General features: G+C 42.0%; 1 protein-coding gene across 2 annotated transcripts; it reads left to right on the top strand.

Moving 5' to 3' along the window:
* The first annotated feature begins 436 nt into the window (after positions 1-436).
* GORASP2 (golgi reassembly stacking protein 2) lies at positions 437-16,391 on the top strand. Of its 2 annotated transcripts, none has more exons than XM_030488801.1 (10): positions 437-712; positions 8,882-8,962; positions 9,662-9,865; positions 10,271-10,357; positions 10,865-10,995; positions 11,568-11,700; positions 11,827-11,950; positions 12,315-12,401; positions 14,445-14,540; positions 15,343-16,391. In XM_030488801.1, the coding sequence occupies exons 1-10, from the start codon at positions 650-652 to the stop codon at positions 15,660-15,662; spliced, it is 1,326 nt and encodes a 441-aa protein (XP_030344661.1). In that variant the 5' UTR covers positions 437-649; the 3' UTR covers positions 15,663-16,391. The 2 variants fall into 2 exon arrangements, with proteins under 2 accessions (XP_030344661.1, XP_030344663.1); XM_030488803.1 differs by lacking the exon at positions 437-712 and adding an exon at positions 6,688-8,480.
* The last annotated feature ends 316 nt before the right edge of the window (positions 16,392-16,707 follow it).

Below are 16,707 nucleotides of genomic sequence, written 5' to 3'. Positions count from 1 at the left end.
CCAGCCCAGGACAGAGGGGCCTTCAGAGCCCCCCAGGATCACAGCTTGCCTTGAACTCCACAGGGAGCTGCAGGACTAAAGAAGTCGGCAGGTTTGACCTGCTCCACCTTCCACTCTTTATGTTCTGTGCACCCATTTACTATAATATAATATTTTTATAATACATTGCTTACTACAATATAATTAAATTATTATTAAATAACATTATTGTTTACTATTAATGTAATTAACGCTAACACACGTCCATTAGCTGTTCCTATCCAGCACCGCCGCTGCTCCCCAGCGCGGGCGCGCACAGGCTCGCTTCCGCCTTCAGCCGCGAGGGGGCACCGCCGCGGCAGAGGCGAACTGGGGGCCCGTGGTCCACGGCGGCCACCGTAGTGCCTCCACCTCCCCCGGGCGGGGCTGAGCCGGCGAGGGCAGCGCTAGTGCCGCCGCCGCGCGGCTTCCGCTTCCTGCCGGCGGTGGGGGTGCTCGGCAGGGGGCGCTGCGGCGCGGCCTCCCGGCATGCCCCGCGCGCGGCCTTCGCCCGCCCCTCCCGAGCCGGGCGGGAGAGGGGAGGGAGCAGGGCGGGCGCGAGTGCCACGTCCCCGGAGCGCGGGGCTTTGTGCGGGAGCAGCTCCGCCGCCGCCGCCGCCCGCCCCGAGCCATGGGCGCCTCGCAGAGCGTCGAGATCCCCGGCGGGGGCACCGAGGGCTACCACGTCCTGCGGGTAAGGGCGGTGGGGAGGCGGGCGTGCGCCGCTGTGGTCGTTGGGCCGGTGTTGGCCCTTGGGCGCGGCGGCCTCCCTTTCCGTGGGTCCGCGCTCGAGCGGCCCGAAGGGCTTCCCAAGCCGGGCGGTGCCACCGCTCTCCCCCGGCTTGGAGAAGGCGCTCGGGCAGCGGCGGCGTCCAGGCCTCCTGGCGCCCGTGGCCGGGCCTGCGCCGCGGCCCGTGGCGGCGGTGAGACCCGCGCCGGGGTCCGCCCGTGCTGCCGCCTCCCGTTCCCGGAGCAGCGGGGCTCGCGGGCGGCCCGTCGGGACGGCTTGGCCCCGCGCTGCCACCGCCGCGCGGAGCTGCCCGCGGCCTGCGCCCGGGCCGGCCCGCGGCGGCAGCCGTGGCGGGCTCCGAGCCGTCTCTCCCCGGCCGCAGAGGTCTGGGCGGCCCGGACCGTGCCGGGGGTTGCGCCGCCTGCGCTTCGGGTTGTAACCGGGCCGGTGCGCGGGAGCTGGTGCTGCTTCGGGGTACCCCTCGGGGGCAAGGCTGCCGCTCCAGAGAACAGGCTGCGAGCACACGGGCTTGACCCGTCCGAACGCAGCCCTCCCGTGCCTGGCCCGGGTGACACGTCAGGCTCTATTTTGGTCGTTGCATCATGGTCTGTAACTGTTTCACCGCTCGACGGTAGTTGCAGGGGGGTTAGATCAAGGTATTTAAACGACAGGCATCACACCTGCCAGAGATGCCTTCATAGGTGTTTTTAACCTATTTTCATAGTTACGTAGGGTTTGCTCGCACCCTGGCCACAAACGTTCAGTTTTGTGCGCAACAAAATACTTTGCCAGGCTGCGTTAAAGGTCTCGTGAGTAGCCTTTTGGAAGCCTGTTCTTCAGCATGGCTTTGGCGGTCAGTGAGGGGAAGGGTACCTGGGTTGTGTCCTTGAATCTGCTGTGCTGGGTGATAGAGTAACTTTGCGGGAATTACTAATAGCCTTGCCCACACCATCGCACTCTTGCCACTGTGGCTCAAGCACGGAGTACCTTTACTGTGAGCGCTGGGCTGGGCCAGGTTGTTGGCATCAAACCTTCTCAGATCAGCTCTTTGTGCAGAACTATCCCCATGTTTTAGACATGTGCAAGAACACATGAGCTCACATGTCGAGCTTGCTAGCAGTGAGCTACAACTATGTGTAGAATATGGTGGTGAAAAAAGAGTGGAGGTCATCTTTCAAGTGTTAGAAAATGCTGCCATAATGCTTTTGAGAACCAAACATTGATCTTCTGATCAAATCCAAACATTCATCTGTTGAAACTTACATATAGGCTGAAGTCATGGTGGTCTTTTTTTCTCTCTTATAATGTTACTAATATTTAACAGTCCAATGTTACTAATGCGTAACAGTCCTTTTTGTATTCCTTTCCCCATAAAAAAACACTTGTGGTTTGGTGAAAGTGGCAGACTTTTTTTAGCGTACTGTAGAGTAAGTATCATGTGCTTCCGGCTTTTGAGGGTTGTAAAATCAGTGAGTGCTCTGCAGTTAGAATATCAATTATGCTGGATTGGTCAGTTCTTACTGTTTGATTAAAGCATATTAGTAAATTGAGATGCATATCTCCTATGACGTATAATCTGCTTGTTTTTTCTTGTAATCTTGTTTGAATCTGGCACCTTCTGTTTTCATTTAAGCTCCTTTTGGTTATAATGTTTTTGCTATGGCTTGAAGTGGCAGTGTTTGATTGCCAGTCTTTGTTAATGTAGTTGGTAGGTGCACATTAAGGAAGTAGATTTCTGAGAGGACAGCTGTATCTACAATAAGTGCAGGAAAGGATCTGCCTGTCTTAGACTGATGTCTCTCTCTTTCCCTGCCTTACCTTGCTGTTATCTTCACATGCGACAACAATGAGCAATTTTACTTTTTTTTTTCCTGTGGACAGGCATCTTAAAATGCATCATGCGTCCCAGTCTAACAGGAATCAGGCCTGTGCTTATATGGAGTTGGGAGCATAGATTCAGAGTAGAGAAAAATTATGAAGCTTCACAGTTATCATTTGGAATGCTTCTGTTGAAATGCACGTGGCATACAAGTGGCCAGAGTTCTCCTCTCTAGTTTTAACAAGTTTAATTTTCCAGTTGGATTTCTGTAGTAAGTTTGTGACAGACTGTTTGCTTGGCTCACATAGTTAGAGGAGCTCTGCACTAATGCTCTGTCCGTGTGGACCAACCTTGGGTAGAAGTTGGAGTCAAGCAATACCACGATTTTCTTCTAATTTCTTCTCAAGCAGACTTTACTTCTGAACTTAGTATTTTATTCAGATAAACAAGAATGGTAAAGGAAACCATTGGTAGTCTTTCAGTGTTACAGAACTAATTCAGATAAGGTCAGATTTCTTTGATAATGCCAAACTTCTGTAAATACCATATAGTGGGTGTTTTAAAGATTTTGTTAGCTGTTGGAAAACTAGAGAAATGTCAATTATTGGAAGAATTTGTTTGGGTAGGGCAGGTAACTAAAAGCATGTGTTAAAAGGCCATGAAACAAATGAGTTAAGTTAAAGGTGTTCAGAATGATGGTAGCAGCTGAGTGCAAGTTGCCAGAGGGATGTGCAAACTGAGACTGTTGCAAGTCACAGGTTTCTTATAGTGGGACTTTTAAACTGTACGCGCTGCCTCCCTATAAAACTGGTAGCAAGTCTCTTGCTCTGCTCACTTCAAACAGAAGAAGAAATATATACAGCAATACCATCAGTAAGTTTTGACATGATTTTTGCAGATTACTTAAATCTTTTTGGCTGCTCCTGCTATTATTCAGTGTAATACTGCTTTTATTGTGGACTTTATTATCAGTGCACTTGTTACAGGAAATAGGAACACTTCAGGACTGAACTGGTGTTGAAGGAAAATTATTTAATCATGTGTATACTTGGCAGGAAAAGTTGCTGTGGGTTGCTCTGTTGGGGTTTCTAGACATTGAAATGTAGCCCCTTTTCTTATTATTTAAATAAAAAGAAAGTTACAAACTCTTTCGTTGCCCTGGTCTCCTCACAGGAAGAACTAATAATCAGTCATTTATTTGAAACAATTCTTTGCAATGCATTTTTATTCATATCTGCTTTTGCTCTTAGGATTCCATTTACTGATTCATGTAATGCACTCATAAGTCTTCCTTTTAACTAGTACCTCCCAGGCCAGTAGTATGCAGTGCTGTTTACCTCTAGGAATTTTCTCCATTGTTTGTTTTTTCTCCTCTCTAAGCTTCCTTTAACAGAAGTTGTGCGTCTGGTTAGGGCAGCTGTCTGACTCTAGGTATTGCTCAGTATGCATTTGTTTCTCTCTTCAAAACAGAAAGGAAAAGTTTAAATGACCTTCCTGTTCGGTAGTGCAAAGCTACTGCAGTTTACCCTGGCTGTTGTAATGACTTAACGATTTCTTCAACTAATAGATGATGTCAGAACAACCCCATGCGACCTACAGGGAAGAGTGGCTGGAAAGCTGCCCGTCAGAAAGGGACCTGGGGGTGCTGATTGTTGGCCACTGACCATGAGCCAGCTTGTGCCCAGTGGCCAAGAAGGCTAACAGCATCCTGGCCTGTGTCAGAAATAGTGTGGCCAGCAGGGCCAGGGCAGCGATCATCTCCCTGTTTTCCACGCTGGTGAAGCTGCACCTCAAATACTGTGTTCAGTTGCGGGCCCCTCGCTACAAAAGATGCTCATATAGGCAATCTATTTTCTTGCAAAAAGCTTATAAAGCTTTTTCTCTTGAAAACCTGGTGTTTCGTAAGGAAATTCAATACAGTTATGCCATGTAATATGTTAAAATAGCTGGCAGAAATAAAATAGATTGTTGGACCCAACAGAAATTGCTTATACGTGGTACATAATGAAGTTTTATTACCAATTACAGTGAGTGAAAGAACTACAGAAAAACTTCTTTCAGCATTTCGTTGGTACTTAAGTAAATATTAGGAATCGTTCCTTGGGGGTGGGGAGGAAGCTTTGGAGCTTCTGCTCCTTGAAAGCTGTGTATTTAGTGCTTGAAGCTAAGCTTCTGAAAGTTTAAGTGGACACTTGTGTAAGTTGTCTGACTCTTGAAAGTGGTAAGAGCCTTCATCTGCCTCTGAAAATCAGGGTTTCTGTGCCTAATTCCATTCATGGTAACACTGCTTGGTCGGGGCTTAAATTTGTGACCGTTGTGTTGCTGAGTCGCCTTATTATAATGTGTAATGTACAACATATACTGTGTAGGCATAGAGTGATAGTGTTGGGAAAAGTGTTCAGCAAAGAGAAACTTTATGTATTTACTGACAAGTCTTTTTAGTAATGCAGATTAAAATTAGTGTCTTGACTTTGAAACCTTTTCCCTGTTTAATTCTTGACGGTGAATTAAAAGTGAAATAGTTTGTGTTTAATCTGTGTGCTCAGCAGCCCTGCTGTCATCTCGGTGAGGAATAAGTCCTGCAGCATTGTACGAGGCTGGAAGAGTCATCCAGCCCTTTTCTGCCTTCTGACATTCAGTGTTCCTGATAGAGGTTGTCTTCGCATGCTCTTAAAAAGCTCCAGTGGTGGCAGTTCCACAGCTTCTCTGCCTGTTCTGCTGTTTTTTCTCTACTGTTAGAAAGTCATGGCATTTACCCACAGGTGTCTGTAACTTATATGTCTGAAATAACAGCTGGCTTTGGGAGAATTAGGCTTTCCAAGCTGCCATGCCTGCAGCGGCATCTGTTGTAAATGGTATTACTTGATTATTTCACAGTCCTCATTCAATTACAAAGGCAAGTTACTGAATACCTGCTTGGGGCATACAGCAAGGCTGCGCAAAGACAGATTGCTCATGGGGTCCACAGTGTGTGTACATATACATGAAATCTTTATTTCCATCATTAGTGAGGTTTGTGCACTTGTATGTCCTTAGGTCTCTGATTCTCCTTTGTTGCTGTAGTACCTGGAAGAGAACCATGGCCCCAGAGCTTTGAGCAGAGCTCCATGTAGGGCATTTGGCACTGCTGTGGTGATGAAGTGTGTAGGTAGCTGGCTGAAAATAAGGTTGTGTGACATAAAAGCAATATGGGGCTAGTGTGATTTTAGTGCAGGGCTGAGTATGTCTGTTCTTTAAGGAGGAGACTTTTCATGTGGAGCAAATTCAGAACTTCTGTTCTGAATTTCTGGGACTGCCAGGCATAAAAATGCTTTTCCATCGGTGATGCTGGGCCAAAAAAGCGAGAGAAATAGGAAGCTTTTTGTGACTGAACCTGTGCATGGCAGCATGAGGAACTGTGGTGACAGAAGGGATGCAACTACATGCTTCTGAGGTGCATGTGTTATTGATACAACTCTTAAGAGCTTGATTTCTTTTAGATACAGCTTCCTGGTAGTTTTTACATGCCCACTTAGAAACAAACCGTGCAGAGATGTTCAGGATTGTGATGGATTTGGGGGAAGGAGCTCAACATCTGAAGGTACTTTCTGCAAACTAATTGTTTGGAACTTGGAAAGTCTCACAGTCCCTTCATCAGTTTGGGGCAGACTATAAATAATTTACTTAAAATACCAAATCTGTACATCCCAGGTGTCAGGTTGGAGCTTGACATTGATGGATGCTGAATGTATGTAAGTCTCACTTATCATAGGTGCTCCTTCTCTTTTTAAAAGATGACCTTATTGAAAACTGGTCACAGTGTTCAGAGTGTAACTTATCAGAGGCCATGGGGGAGGGATATTGCATAGGGATTTTGTCGTTTGGGTTTTTTTTTTAAGAAGCTCATTTAGAAATGGAGGATAATCTCTGAATAAAGAGTGAATCATGTCAGGACTGCTTTTGCAGCTGTTCTACTGGCTGAGTGAAGTCTGGCTTTTCGTAATTTCAGGGCCATGACATACATCCTAAAAATCTGATGTGTAATCTGAATAAATGTATCAGTTTGCTGGTTTACTGATTTTCTTTTTTTTTTTTTTTTTTTTTATGATGAGGTTTAGAAGGACATGTTCTGTCTTTAAAATTCTTGTTTTCTCAATAATTCTGAAACCATCTGCTGATTTCATTTTGGTATAAAGCCTTTATGGAAGGCTTATTGAAAAACACAGAATGTGAGTTCTTGTATGTCACATGCCACAAGCGGTGGAATAAGAGAGGCTGTTAAAGTATTTTCACATCACCTCCCTAAACTGAAGGAAGAGCAACAAACAGCACGAGCTTATTCTACATTTGCTACTAGAAAAAACACGTCAGAGGAGAGGATGTTTTGTATTACTTAATTACAAGAGAAACTTCAAGCCCGAGAATGCAATTATGGAGCATGTCCATAGGAAAACAGAGTTTTTGAATTCTCCTTTTGTGAAACTGGTTAACTTATCTTTGGCAGGAAGGCCTCGAGTACTCAACTTAGTAAGCAAAATTTGAGAAGTATAATTCATATAGTGTATTTTAGCCTCTCTGTGGCTTTTCTAATAAGCTAAAATTTCTGTCTGTGGAGGCTGTTCTGAGGTAGCTCTACATTATTTAAAGTTAAAAATGAGCTCAGGGGACAGTCCACTAATGTCAAAGCAACAAACACAATGTGCCTGCGAGTTTCTATGCTGCTGGTGTCAGAGGGTCTGCTGCATGGTGCTTAGCTTGTGTTTTTACCCTACTGCCTGGTGCTCAGCTTGCTGTCTGATCTCTAGTTATTCTTGATGAGAGGCATCTTGAACCAACGAATTAAGTGACACGAAGGCAGTAGTTTGGATCTAGTTAGCAGGACTGCAAGTTCTTTTGGTGATTGACAGTGGTGGTTCTGTACAGTTAATACTTGGCAGAGAGGGAGAATATCTGTACCCCCAGTTGTAGGATATTATTTCTACAGACACTTCAAATTCTAGTCAGAAATTATGAATGTGGAGTTTGGGGATGTTATTGCTGCCTCAGTGATTTTTTTATTCCTTTGGGATAAGGTTGGTTTCATACTTTTTGCTGCTTAGCAAGTCTTGGACAGCAATCTGTGTGTGTGATGTGTCTCTGGAACTATTGATTCCAGATAATTTTTCTTTAATGAATGTGTAGATTATGTGACACTAATGTTCCAGCTTCTGGCATCTGTTACAGAAAGCTACCCACAAGAAATCTGAGTTTCCAAGCTCTGATTTTGTAAATGTGTTGGGCAGAGATAAATAGACTCTTAAGAGGATAGTTTTAGTATTAATGAAGTTTGGGGTTTTTCCATATTAGAATATTTTGTTCTAGATGAGTCATATTGAGAAAACTCAATTCCTGCGGAATCAGGCCAGTATTGAACAAACCAGCAGGTTTGTACCGTCTCTGCCAGGTGGAGTAACACATAATATAAGAAACCACACTGTAAAGGGTGGGGTTTAGATATTTTTGGAAGATGAATGCAGCATATAAAAGATAAAGCCAGTGGGTAAAATGAATCAGCTTACAAATAAAGAAAGATAGTCTTTACTACAGAGGCTGTAGGAGAAATCTAGTAGCCATATTGGAGTTACTTTTGTCTGTCAGCAGTGCCTGAAACCGTGAAAAAACAGCCCTGGCAAAATGTCTCTCGGTTACTCCGTTTGGAATTAAAAGCATACTTTAAGCTTCTGGGAGCAATGTCCTAGTGGAGTGGTCGAATTATTTGAGCTGCCATAGCTGCACAATTGCATGAGTCCCTTTTCTTGCAGCTTGTTGGTATGTTAATAAATCATTGGTTGTACAGGTGCCCTCTGTGTCTCAAGAATGTCAACAGGTGAGGTTTAATCATGAGATAACCCCTGCTTACACAGATGTGACTCTCCTTTTCCTCTAGTAAGGAAGGTAAAAATCAAAGTCTGATGCTGGTACTTCTGTGGAAAGATACAGCTTTTTAACCAGCTTTTTTAGAGTTCATGAGGCTTGTCCTTTGACCATAATCTCCTTTATTGAAATAAGTATCTACAGTTTATCTGCTGCAGTTGTTAAGCAGTGCTCATCCCAGGGGGTGACTGTTGGTCATTCCTCAATAATTTATAGATTACTGATTCTTTTAAAATGTTTCTCTACTTTTTCTTTCAAGGGAGGGATTTTTTTGGTCCAGAAGGTTATATTTGAACACTTAAAAGTGATACATACAGACATTACCAGCTTCTAGAGCTGCAGTTTGCAGAAGTAGAAATATAATTCTAATCTGTGAACCAGCATTGGTGCACTTCTGCTAAATTCTTGTGTAACTTTGTTAGGTACAAGAAAACTCTCCGGGGCATAGAGCTGGACTGGAGCCATTCTTTGATTTTATCGTGTCCATTAATGGTTCAAGATTGGTAAGTGTGTTGCTATTTTATAACTCTGAATATCAACAATGTGCTGTGAATCTTAGCTTGATAGGTAAATCAATGCATTTGTTCTATTTAAACGTGTATAGAATATATAAAATTCTATCAAAAATTTAGCTGAAGAATAAGGATGCAGACAGAAGACAGACATGCTCTCTGCAGACATCTGATACTGACTCACCACTCAGTGCTTGTGTTAGTGCTTCACTAGTTCTGTCTGCAAAACTGCTTGTGTGAGAACTTTTAAACTCATTTCAGTCAAAGCAGGTCGGTTGAAAGAGCTGTTGTCAAAGCTGTTAGCTGGGCAGCAATCATAGGAGCAAGTTTTCAAGCAGAGCTGTAGTGACATGACAAACTATGATCATAGCAGTGGAAAAGGACAGCTGTGGATAAGGTCTTCCACCTGGATTCAAGAAAGCCTCTGAAAAGCTGCAGGGTGCATTATATCACAGGTTGAAGCGCTCTCATGTTTGGAAAGCATGATCTGTTACTGTGAAATCCCAGGCTTTTACTGGAGTCGTATTCTAGAATTGTGAAGGGACTGGAAGCTTGTTATAGAACAGCTGTAGATACATATTCTGATAATGCACAGTGTTTATAGGACATTTGAAATACAAAGGTGGTGCTATAGAACTGGATGGTTGCTGGGATAAACACTAACCCAAGTCCTTGTTTGAACATTCACAGAATAAAGACAATGACACTCTCAAGGACCTGTTGAAAGCAAACGTTGAAAAGCCTGTAAAAATGCTGGTGTACAGTAGCAAAACACTGGAGCTGAGAGAAACGTCAGTGACGCCCAGCAACATGTGGGGTGGACAGGGCCTGTTGGGCGTGAGCATTCGTTTCTGCAGCTTTGACGGGGCCAATGAAAATGTATGGCACGTTCTGGTACGTACAGACTTCCACATATCCTCCTCACTGTTGCTTACGGTTAAACTTCTTATCTCTTTCTTGAAGAGTAACTTGCAAAGGGGTACACAAGGTCAAATTGGTCTGTTTTCTCTTCGCTCATTCTGGGTTTGGAAAGACTTTTGAATTAGGACTGTATGTCTGTTGAGTGTATTATCAAATCTTGTACTTAAACCAGTGGGTTTGTACAATACTCGGAGCTCCTTGTAACAGTATCAAAAGAGACTGTCATCAAGCCACTGCTTCATTAGTTCAGTGACTACTAATTATGTTGAAAACTTGACCAGTTTGTGTGTCTGACTCAAAACTTCTGTGAAGTGTCTAACTGTTCTGCTACACCCTGACAGTTACATAGTGCTTTGTAACTTTCCATCTTAAAACTAGGAAGTGGAACCTAATTCTCCTGCTGCATTAGCTGGACTTAGACCTCACAGTGACTATATCATTGGAGCAGATACAGTCATGAATGAGGTAAGTTTATAAAAATAAGGTGGTGTTTGGGGGTTGGGTTTTTGTTTTTTATTTTTTTGTTTTTTTAACTAAGAAAAATATAAAATAATGATTGTACCAGAGCAGTTTGAAACATCCCCAGTTCTGTCTCTGTTCGGTGCTAATGGATGTAAGTTAATGCAGAGAGGAAGGAGCTCTGACATGATGCCTCTTTGTGCTTAAATGCAATTCTGAAAATAAAAAATTGCTCTCAAGTATCTTCTTGAAGTCAGATAGAAACTTTTTTTTGTACTCTTAACATTAATATTGCAAATAGCAGATTTGAAATCTGGATTGTGCCATGTCTTCTGAGGTGCGCTAGCAAAGCACATTTTAAAGTTGCCCTTGGGATTAAACAGCAGCACTGCAACAATTTCAGCATGTAGCAGTTACGGTGTTGTGATACAGAAAGTTAGGACTAGGAAGATGATCATTCTAATGTCAATGATAAAGACAAGAAAGCCCTTATTCATTTTTACCCTTTTGCAGTCTGAAGATCTCTTTTCCCTTATTGAAACACATGAAGCAAAGCCATTAAAACTTTACGTGTACAACACAGACACAGATAATTGTCGGGAGGTGGTGATTACTCCAAATTCTGCCTGGGGTGGAGAAGGCAGGTAAGGAGACAATATGTTACAGGGAGACGGGGCGACTTTCTTACAGCACTAGCCTAAAAGCTGCTTGCTTAAGTTTTCTACGAAGGCAGGAAAAGTGTTGTTATATCAAAGGTGTTTCTGCTATAATCAATTATATGTTTACTTGAAATTCAGATTTGGTTACCAATGGGGGGTGTAAATTACTGCAATGGTTGCTTTCTGCATTAGGCTTTGAATAGTCATTACGCTCTAGTATATTATTAAAGTATTGCACAGTAGCCAGAAGAGAGGACTGCAAATGACAACTGTGAGTTGAATTTCAAGCTGTGTATCTGATGTAGTTGCTTGATTTAAATGACAATTAAATTTATTTTCTGCTAAATGTTTATTGCTAAAAGCTACAGAATTTCCTTTCCATTGTCTCATGTTGATTATTTCTCTATAGAAAATGAGACAACATTGGGGGGGAAGGGTAAAGTTGTACAGAACTTGTCTTGAAACTTGTTGGTGTCTTGAGTCAACTTCATTGCTTGCTATGAAGTCTGTAGTTGTAAAGTCGCTTTACTGACTTATAAATGTTCACATTTTAAAAGCCTAGGCTGTGGCATTGGTTATGGATATTTGCATAGGATACCTACACGCCCATTTGAAGAGGGAAAGAAAATTTCTCTCCCAGGGCAGTTGCCTAGTGCGTCTCTCAGTCCTCTCAAAGATGGCTTCACAGAGGTAAGTTGTAGTCACTTCTTTGCCTTGGTAAAAATAGATTATGATGTTATATTGCTTTTCTGCTTCTGCTGGTTCTTGTGGAAGCAAACCCTAATGGTGTAACTTTCCTATTTTCCTTTCAATAAGGTTCAGCTGTCATCAGTTAATCCCACAGCCACATTACCCCCTGGGTCAGCAGGACTTGAACAGAGTCTTTCAGGACTTTCTATTAGTTCACCCTCAACTACTGTCAGTAACGTTCTCAGTACAGGTTAGTATGGAAGTAACTGACTTCTGAAATATGTGGGGGTTTTGACTTTTTTTGCATTCACAGATGTTTCTGCCAACTTAATAGAAGGCAGAAGAAAGAATAAAATGTTCTCTTCCCCAAACTTCTCAACAGGAAAGGATGGAGTACTGTAATTGTGCCCTACTTGCTCACAAAACAATTGCAAACAACTTCTATCAGAAACATGATGCGTAGTATTTAGAATACTATTTTTCTTCATTACCGTTTTATGGTTAAGGCAAATAGTAGTTCTCCTGTAAGCAGTTATTTATTTGTACCCCTTCAGGAAGGGAGCTGAAGTGTTGTATGCTTAAAATTAATGTTGTTTTCCTGTGTATGCCACCAGGTGTTCCAACAGTTCCATTATTACCACCACAAGTCAGTCAGTCCCTCACCTCTGTGCCACCGGTTAACCCAGCGACAACGTTACCGGGTGAGTAGGGAGAAGTTTTTAAAACATCTTTGAAACAAAATTCTTAAGGAAGCAAGTGAAGAGAGCTGTTTTTTCCACTGCTTTTGGGGGGCAAGAGGGTATAACTTCATACAACTTACACGTCATGTTAAAGATATCTATACCACCTCTACAATGTTAGGATTTGGGTTTTGTTAGTTTTGTTAGAGTGTGTGCACAGCATGTCTGTAGCACGGAGGACTGAGATGGCAACAAAGTTTACAATCATTTCCCCTTTAGGGTCCCCTACACAATAGATGCAGTTCAAAATTTCTCAGGAAGGTATTAGCCTTGCTGTTTGCAACATTTCTGGAGTTGATATATTGTTACTTTCCACAGTTCATAAATCGTATGTTGCAAAACACTTTTGGAGATAACTTCAGAGTTTCCAGTTTGTCCTTTGCACTGGGACATCATGGCTGAAGAAAGATCTGAGAAGGCCTAGCTTGCCTTTCTGCATTCCTTTCACCCATAAAACCTCCAGTTTAGGAAATTCGTTTTTAATGCTTAGCTTGGTCATTCCTCCTAGTATAAATAGAGGGCTAACAACAAAGATGTGTGTGTTGCAGCTACTGTTTCTGAATTATTTAGTGATTTAAACTGGTATACAAAAGTAGGACTCTGTCCACAAAGTGGTGTGCGTTATTTCCTGATAATGATGAACGTTTCAAGCACGAGTATTCCAGAATAATTCACAGTGGGAAACATGAGGATTGTCTAAGATTTTGCTGTGTAATTGGTGTACTGGTACAGGACTCAGTCATGCACTCCAGACACTGAAGGAATTGTTCTGTGTGCTATAAGACAAGTGTATAAAGATGTGTCCAAGAGTTTTAAATCACACTTGGAGGAATGCTCTCTAACATAGAAGAAAATGTGTAGTAGAGTGAAGGGCATGCAAAAGGGCAAAGAACTTTAATCTTATACTGTTTAGAGAAAATAGGTAACAACTTAAGAAGTTCAGCTCCTGTTAAGGTTCTCTTCTTCCCCAGCCCCTTACCCACCCTTTCCCCAAAATCTGCCAATACAAATTTTCCTTTCACCTTGTTCTGTGAATGCTCTCCTTGCTTTTTTGAGAGCTATCAGAATATTTTTTTTCAGTTTGCATGGCCATATAGTGAAATTTTAAATATTAAATATATAGGTTAAAATTTGACTGTATTTGTATGAAGTTCATCTGTTTTCAGATTTAAAAAAAAAAAAGTTCAATCCAAAGTTCCTTGTAGCTGAGCTGAAAGCTCTTTGAGTCAATTATGTCAGCCTTTGTGCCTAATGAATTCACAGGTAGGTAAAGATGACTGGTTTTTAATCAATCTCTTTACTGTGGCCTTGCTTTAAGACTTTTTTCCTCTCTGTCTTATTACAGTAGTATCAACGGTTTATTTTAGAAATAGCCTTCTCTGAGCTAAACACAAAGTAAGAATAGAGCCCGTGTTCCACAAATGCAGCTTTTGTAAGACAGGAAATTCAGGAGGGGAAAGATGTTCCACAGGAAACACAGTGATGGCAGGCTGCATGTTGTGTTCATTATATGTTTCTCTTCTCAGTCCGTCCTGACTTTCAAAGTTACGTTGTCTTGCCTTTTCTAGATATTTTTGTGTTTTTAATTCCAGTTATGAACTAAGTAGAAAAGAAATAGTAATCGATATTAGAGACCAGTAATACTATGTATTTCATCCTATGATTATCATCTGCTGTGCAAATTAGGAATGGAGGGCTTCTGTACAGTGCTGTGGTGAAATAACTACCTTTGTTAAAGCTGAACTTGGAATACAAACCTACTAATTACTTAATATAAGATTCTATTTTCCTCAGAAAAGCTGAGAAGTTGGGGTTATGTATTTGCTAGTACAGACTTTCTGCTGTAAGTTGCACAGTGAAAACAGATACCTAAAAGTTGAAACTTGGGTGAACTTGCATTCATCAAGATGTAAAGCAATGTAAATTTTCAGTAAGATCTCAGAAACAGATAGGAAAAAAAATGATTCTAAGTTTTCAGCTGTAACTTTTTTGCTCTTCTCTTAGGTCTGATGCCATTACCAGCAGGACTTCCCAACCTGACTGATCTGTCCAAACTTAATTTACCTGCACCACACATTGTCCCAGAAATCGTGCAGCCTGGTATGTCCTTCTGCAAACTGAAACGCTGTAATAGTGGGTCTGTCCTTGATGGTCCTTGATGCTGTCAGTTAGAGCCAGTCATCTGGTGGAGTCCTGAAGAAGATGAATTTAATGAGATGAGAGTTTGCAGTAGTGCCCCATTAGGTAGACAAGGAATATGTCTTTAGATAAGCTAATTATAAACCTGTGTCTATACTTAGTTGTTTCACCTTATATTACCTGATTTATGATCTCAAAAGGGATTGTGCCAAGAATGAAGTATATAGTTTTATGGGTAGAAGAAATTGTGAGATGTTTCCTTGTTTGCTAGGTGAGGTGATCGAAGCACCCTTACTGAATGCCAGCAGTATGAACTAATACTAGATTTATGGTTTTGAGTTAAACAAAACTGCTGAAGGTGCACATGAAGCAAACAAAAAGAAATTGGAGGCTCATATAGAATAAGGTTCTTGTTAACTTCTTGTTTCTGGCAGTTTCATTGAATGCCAGAAAAATCTAGTCATCAGTATTAATGCAATAAATACCCAATCCTTGGGGGAGGTAGAAGCAAACTTGAGTTTATTCTGATCTTCAATTCTGAAATTTGAGAAGTATCAGGCTTGAAACTAGCTTGCTGAGTCAGTGCTGCACATATGTCATGCTCACAGTAAGTTCAAAAAGCTTCCTCCTCTCCAGGAGTAAATAGGAGATTAGAGGTGATAAAAATGTTAAGCAGATGGAGAATCTCTCCAGCTCTGTCTGTGGTATGCAGCAGCTCACACTGCCTTTTTTTTCCCTTTTTTCCCCCCTATTTTTTCCTTAGGTTTGCCATCCCTTCCCTCCTTGCCACCGCTGAATCTAATGGAAATAACACCTCTATCAATGCCACCCAAATGTGTTCCTCTGCTTCCTTTGGTCACAGAGGCATCTACAGTGCCTACAGATTTGCTTCCCTCCATTACTCAAGCCGGAAGCTTTTCCATCAACCCTGGCACTACTGTAAATGTAGAACAGACCTCGACGCTCACCTTGGATAGTACTACCCCAACTTCTAAGGCAACTATTGTTGACAGATCAAGTGAATCCTCTACAGTTAATGAGAAAACATCTGGAGTCACAGATACAGAAGCTTCTGAATCATAATTCCAGGTCACTCTGTTGGATTGGCTTGGTATTTATGCAGCCATTGGATACATATTTGAAGAGCAAGCTATCATTAATTTCATACTAGTTTGTACTTAATCTTAGGAGTCCTGTAAATAATATGGAGGTATAATAAAAATAAAAGGGGGTTTATAAAGTGCGTGTGGTGGGAGGGGAGGAAGAGTACTTGTATGTAACCAAAAACCAAGTCAAGGTGGTACATAGAATTCCACTGCCAAACTCGGAGGTATATGTTTTTAATATAGGCTGACGGCTTTAGCCTGCTAGGCCTGTCCTTGCTTATAATCAGCAATTTTTGCTTCTGATAGAAATGAAGCGGTTCTTGCGTGTGACATTTACGTACCATACTTCTTGTTCTTTGCAAGTGTCTTGTTACTACAGTGGGGATGAGAATGTTTAGTCCGAGTTGTACATTTTAACATCGCAAAACTTCCACCTAAAGATGTTTCTATTAAAGTTGCTGAGTGACCCATTAATTGACATCTCGTTATTCAGCTTGTACACAAATCTTTATTTTTAAGCTCTTGAGAGGTGCTCAAGCCATGTTTTGTGACTGCTGCTGTGTTGTTTCATATGCCCACTGTAAAATGGCATTTGGAAGGGAACACAGGAAATGCTAAATGTGGCACACAATTTAGCACTTCATGACTACTGTAAGACAAATTAATGGATTAAGCATACATACAGCAATAAATTCCTGGTATTTTATCCTTTGTGTGACAAAATAGCACATTTATTTGTTTAATACTTAAATTCTCATTTAAATGTTTTTAGCTCGGCTCTCTAGTGCGGATCATGAAAGGGCTCCCCTCCAGAGGAATGGATCCAAGAGAGAATGCCAGACTTCTTAATGGCAGGCAGGATCAGCACTAGCAGTTAGATCAGTTGCAGCAATGAGTCATGAAATCTGTCTGCATATGATTCATACTTGGCTTTTAAAATTGATGTTCAGGGTGATAATTGTAGATTAACTGTAGGTTATACACTTGTATAAACTGCTGCGTGTGCTATATTCCAGGTGATA

The sequence above is a fragment of the Strigops habroptila genome, chromosome 5 (assembly GCF_004027225.2).
Source record: "Strigops habroptila isolate Jane chromosome 5, bStrHab1.2.pri, whole genome shotgun sequence".
NCBI classification, from domain to species: Eukaryota; Metazoa; Chordata; class Aves; order Psittaciformes; family Psittacidae; genus Strigops; species Strigops habroptila.
The sequence above is the reverse complement of the archived record's forward strand: the minus strand, read 5'-3'. Positions and strand labels throughout refer to the sequence as shown.

Excerpts from the sequence above, each read along its gene's own strand:
- GORASP2 (XM_030488801.1), top strand. The coding sequence starts at position 650 with ATGGGCGCCTCGCAGAGCGTCGAGATCCCCGGCGGGGGCACCGAGGGC. Across the intron at positions 9,866-10,270 it reads AAAATGTATGGCACGTTCTG|GAAGTGGAACCTAATTCTCC; the intron begins GTACGTACAGAC and ends TCTTAAAACTAG. Across the intron at positions 10,996-11,567 it reads GCCTGGGGTGGAGAAGGCAG|CCTAGGCTGTGGCATTGGTT; the intron begins GTAAGGAGACAA and ends ACATTTTAAAAG.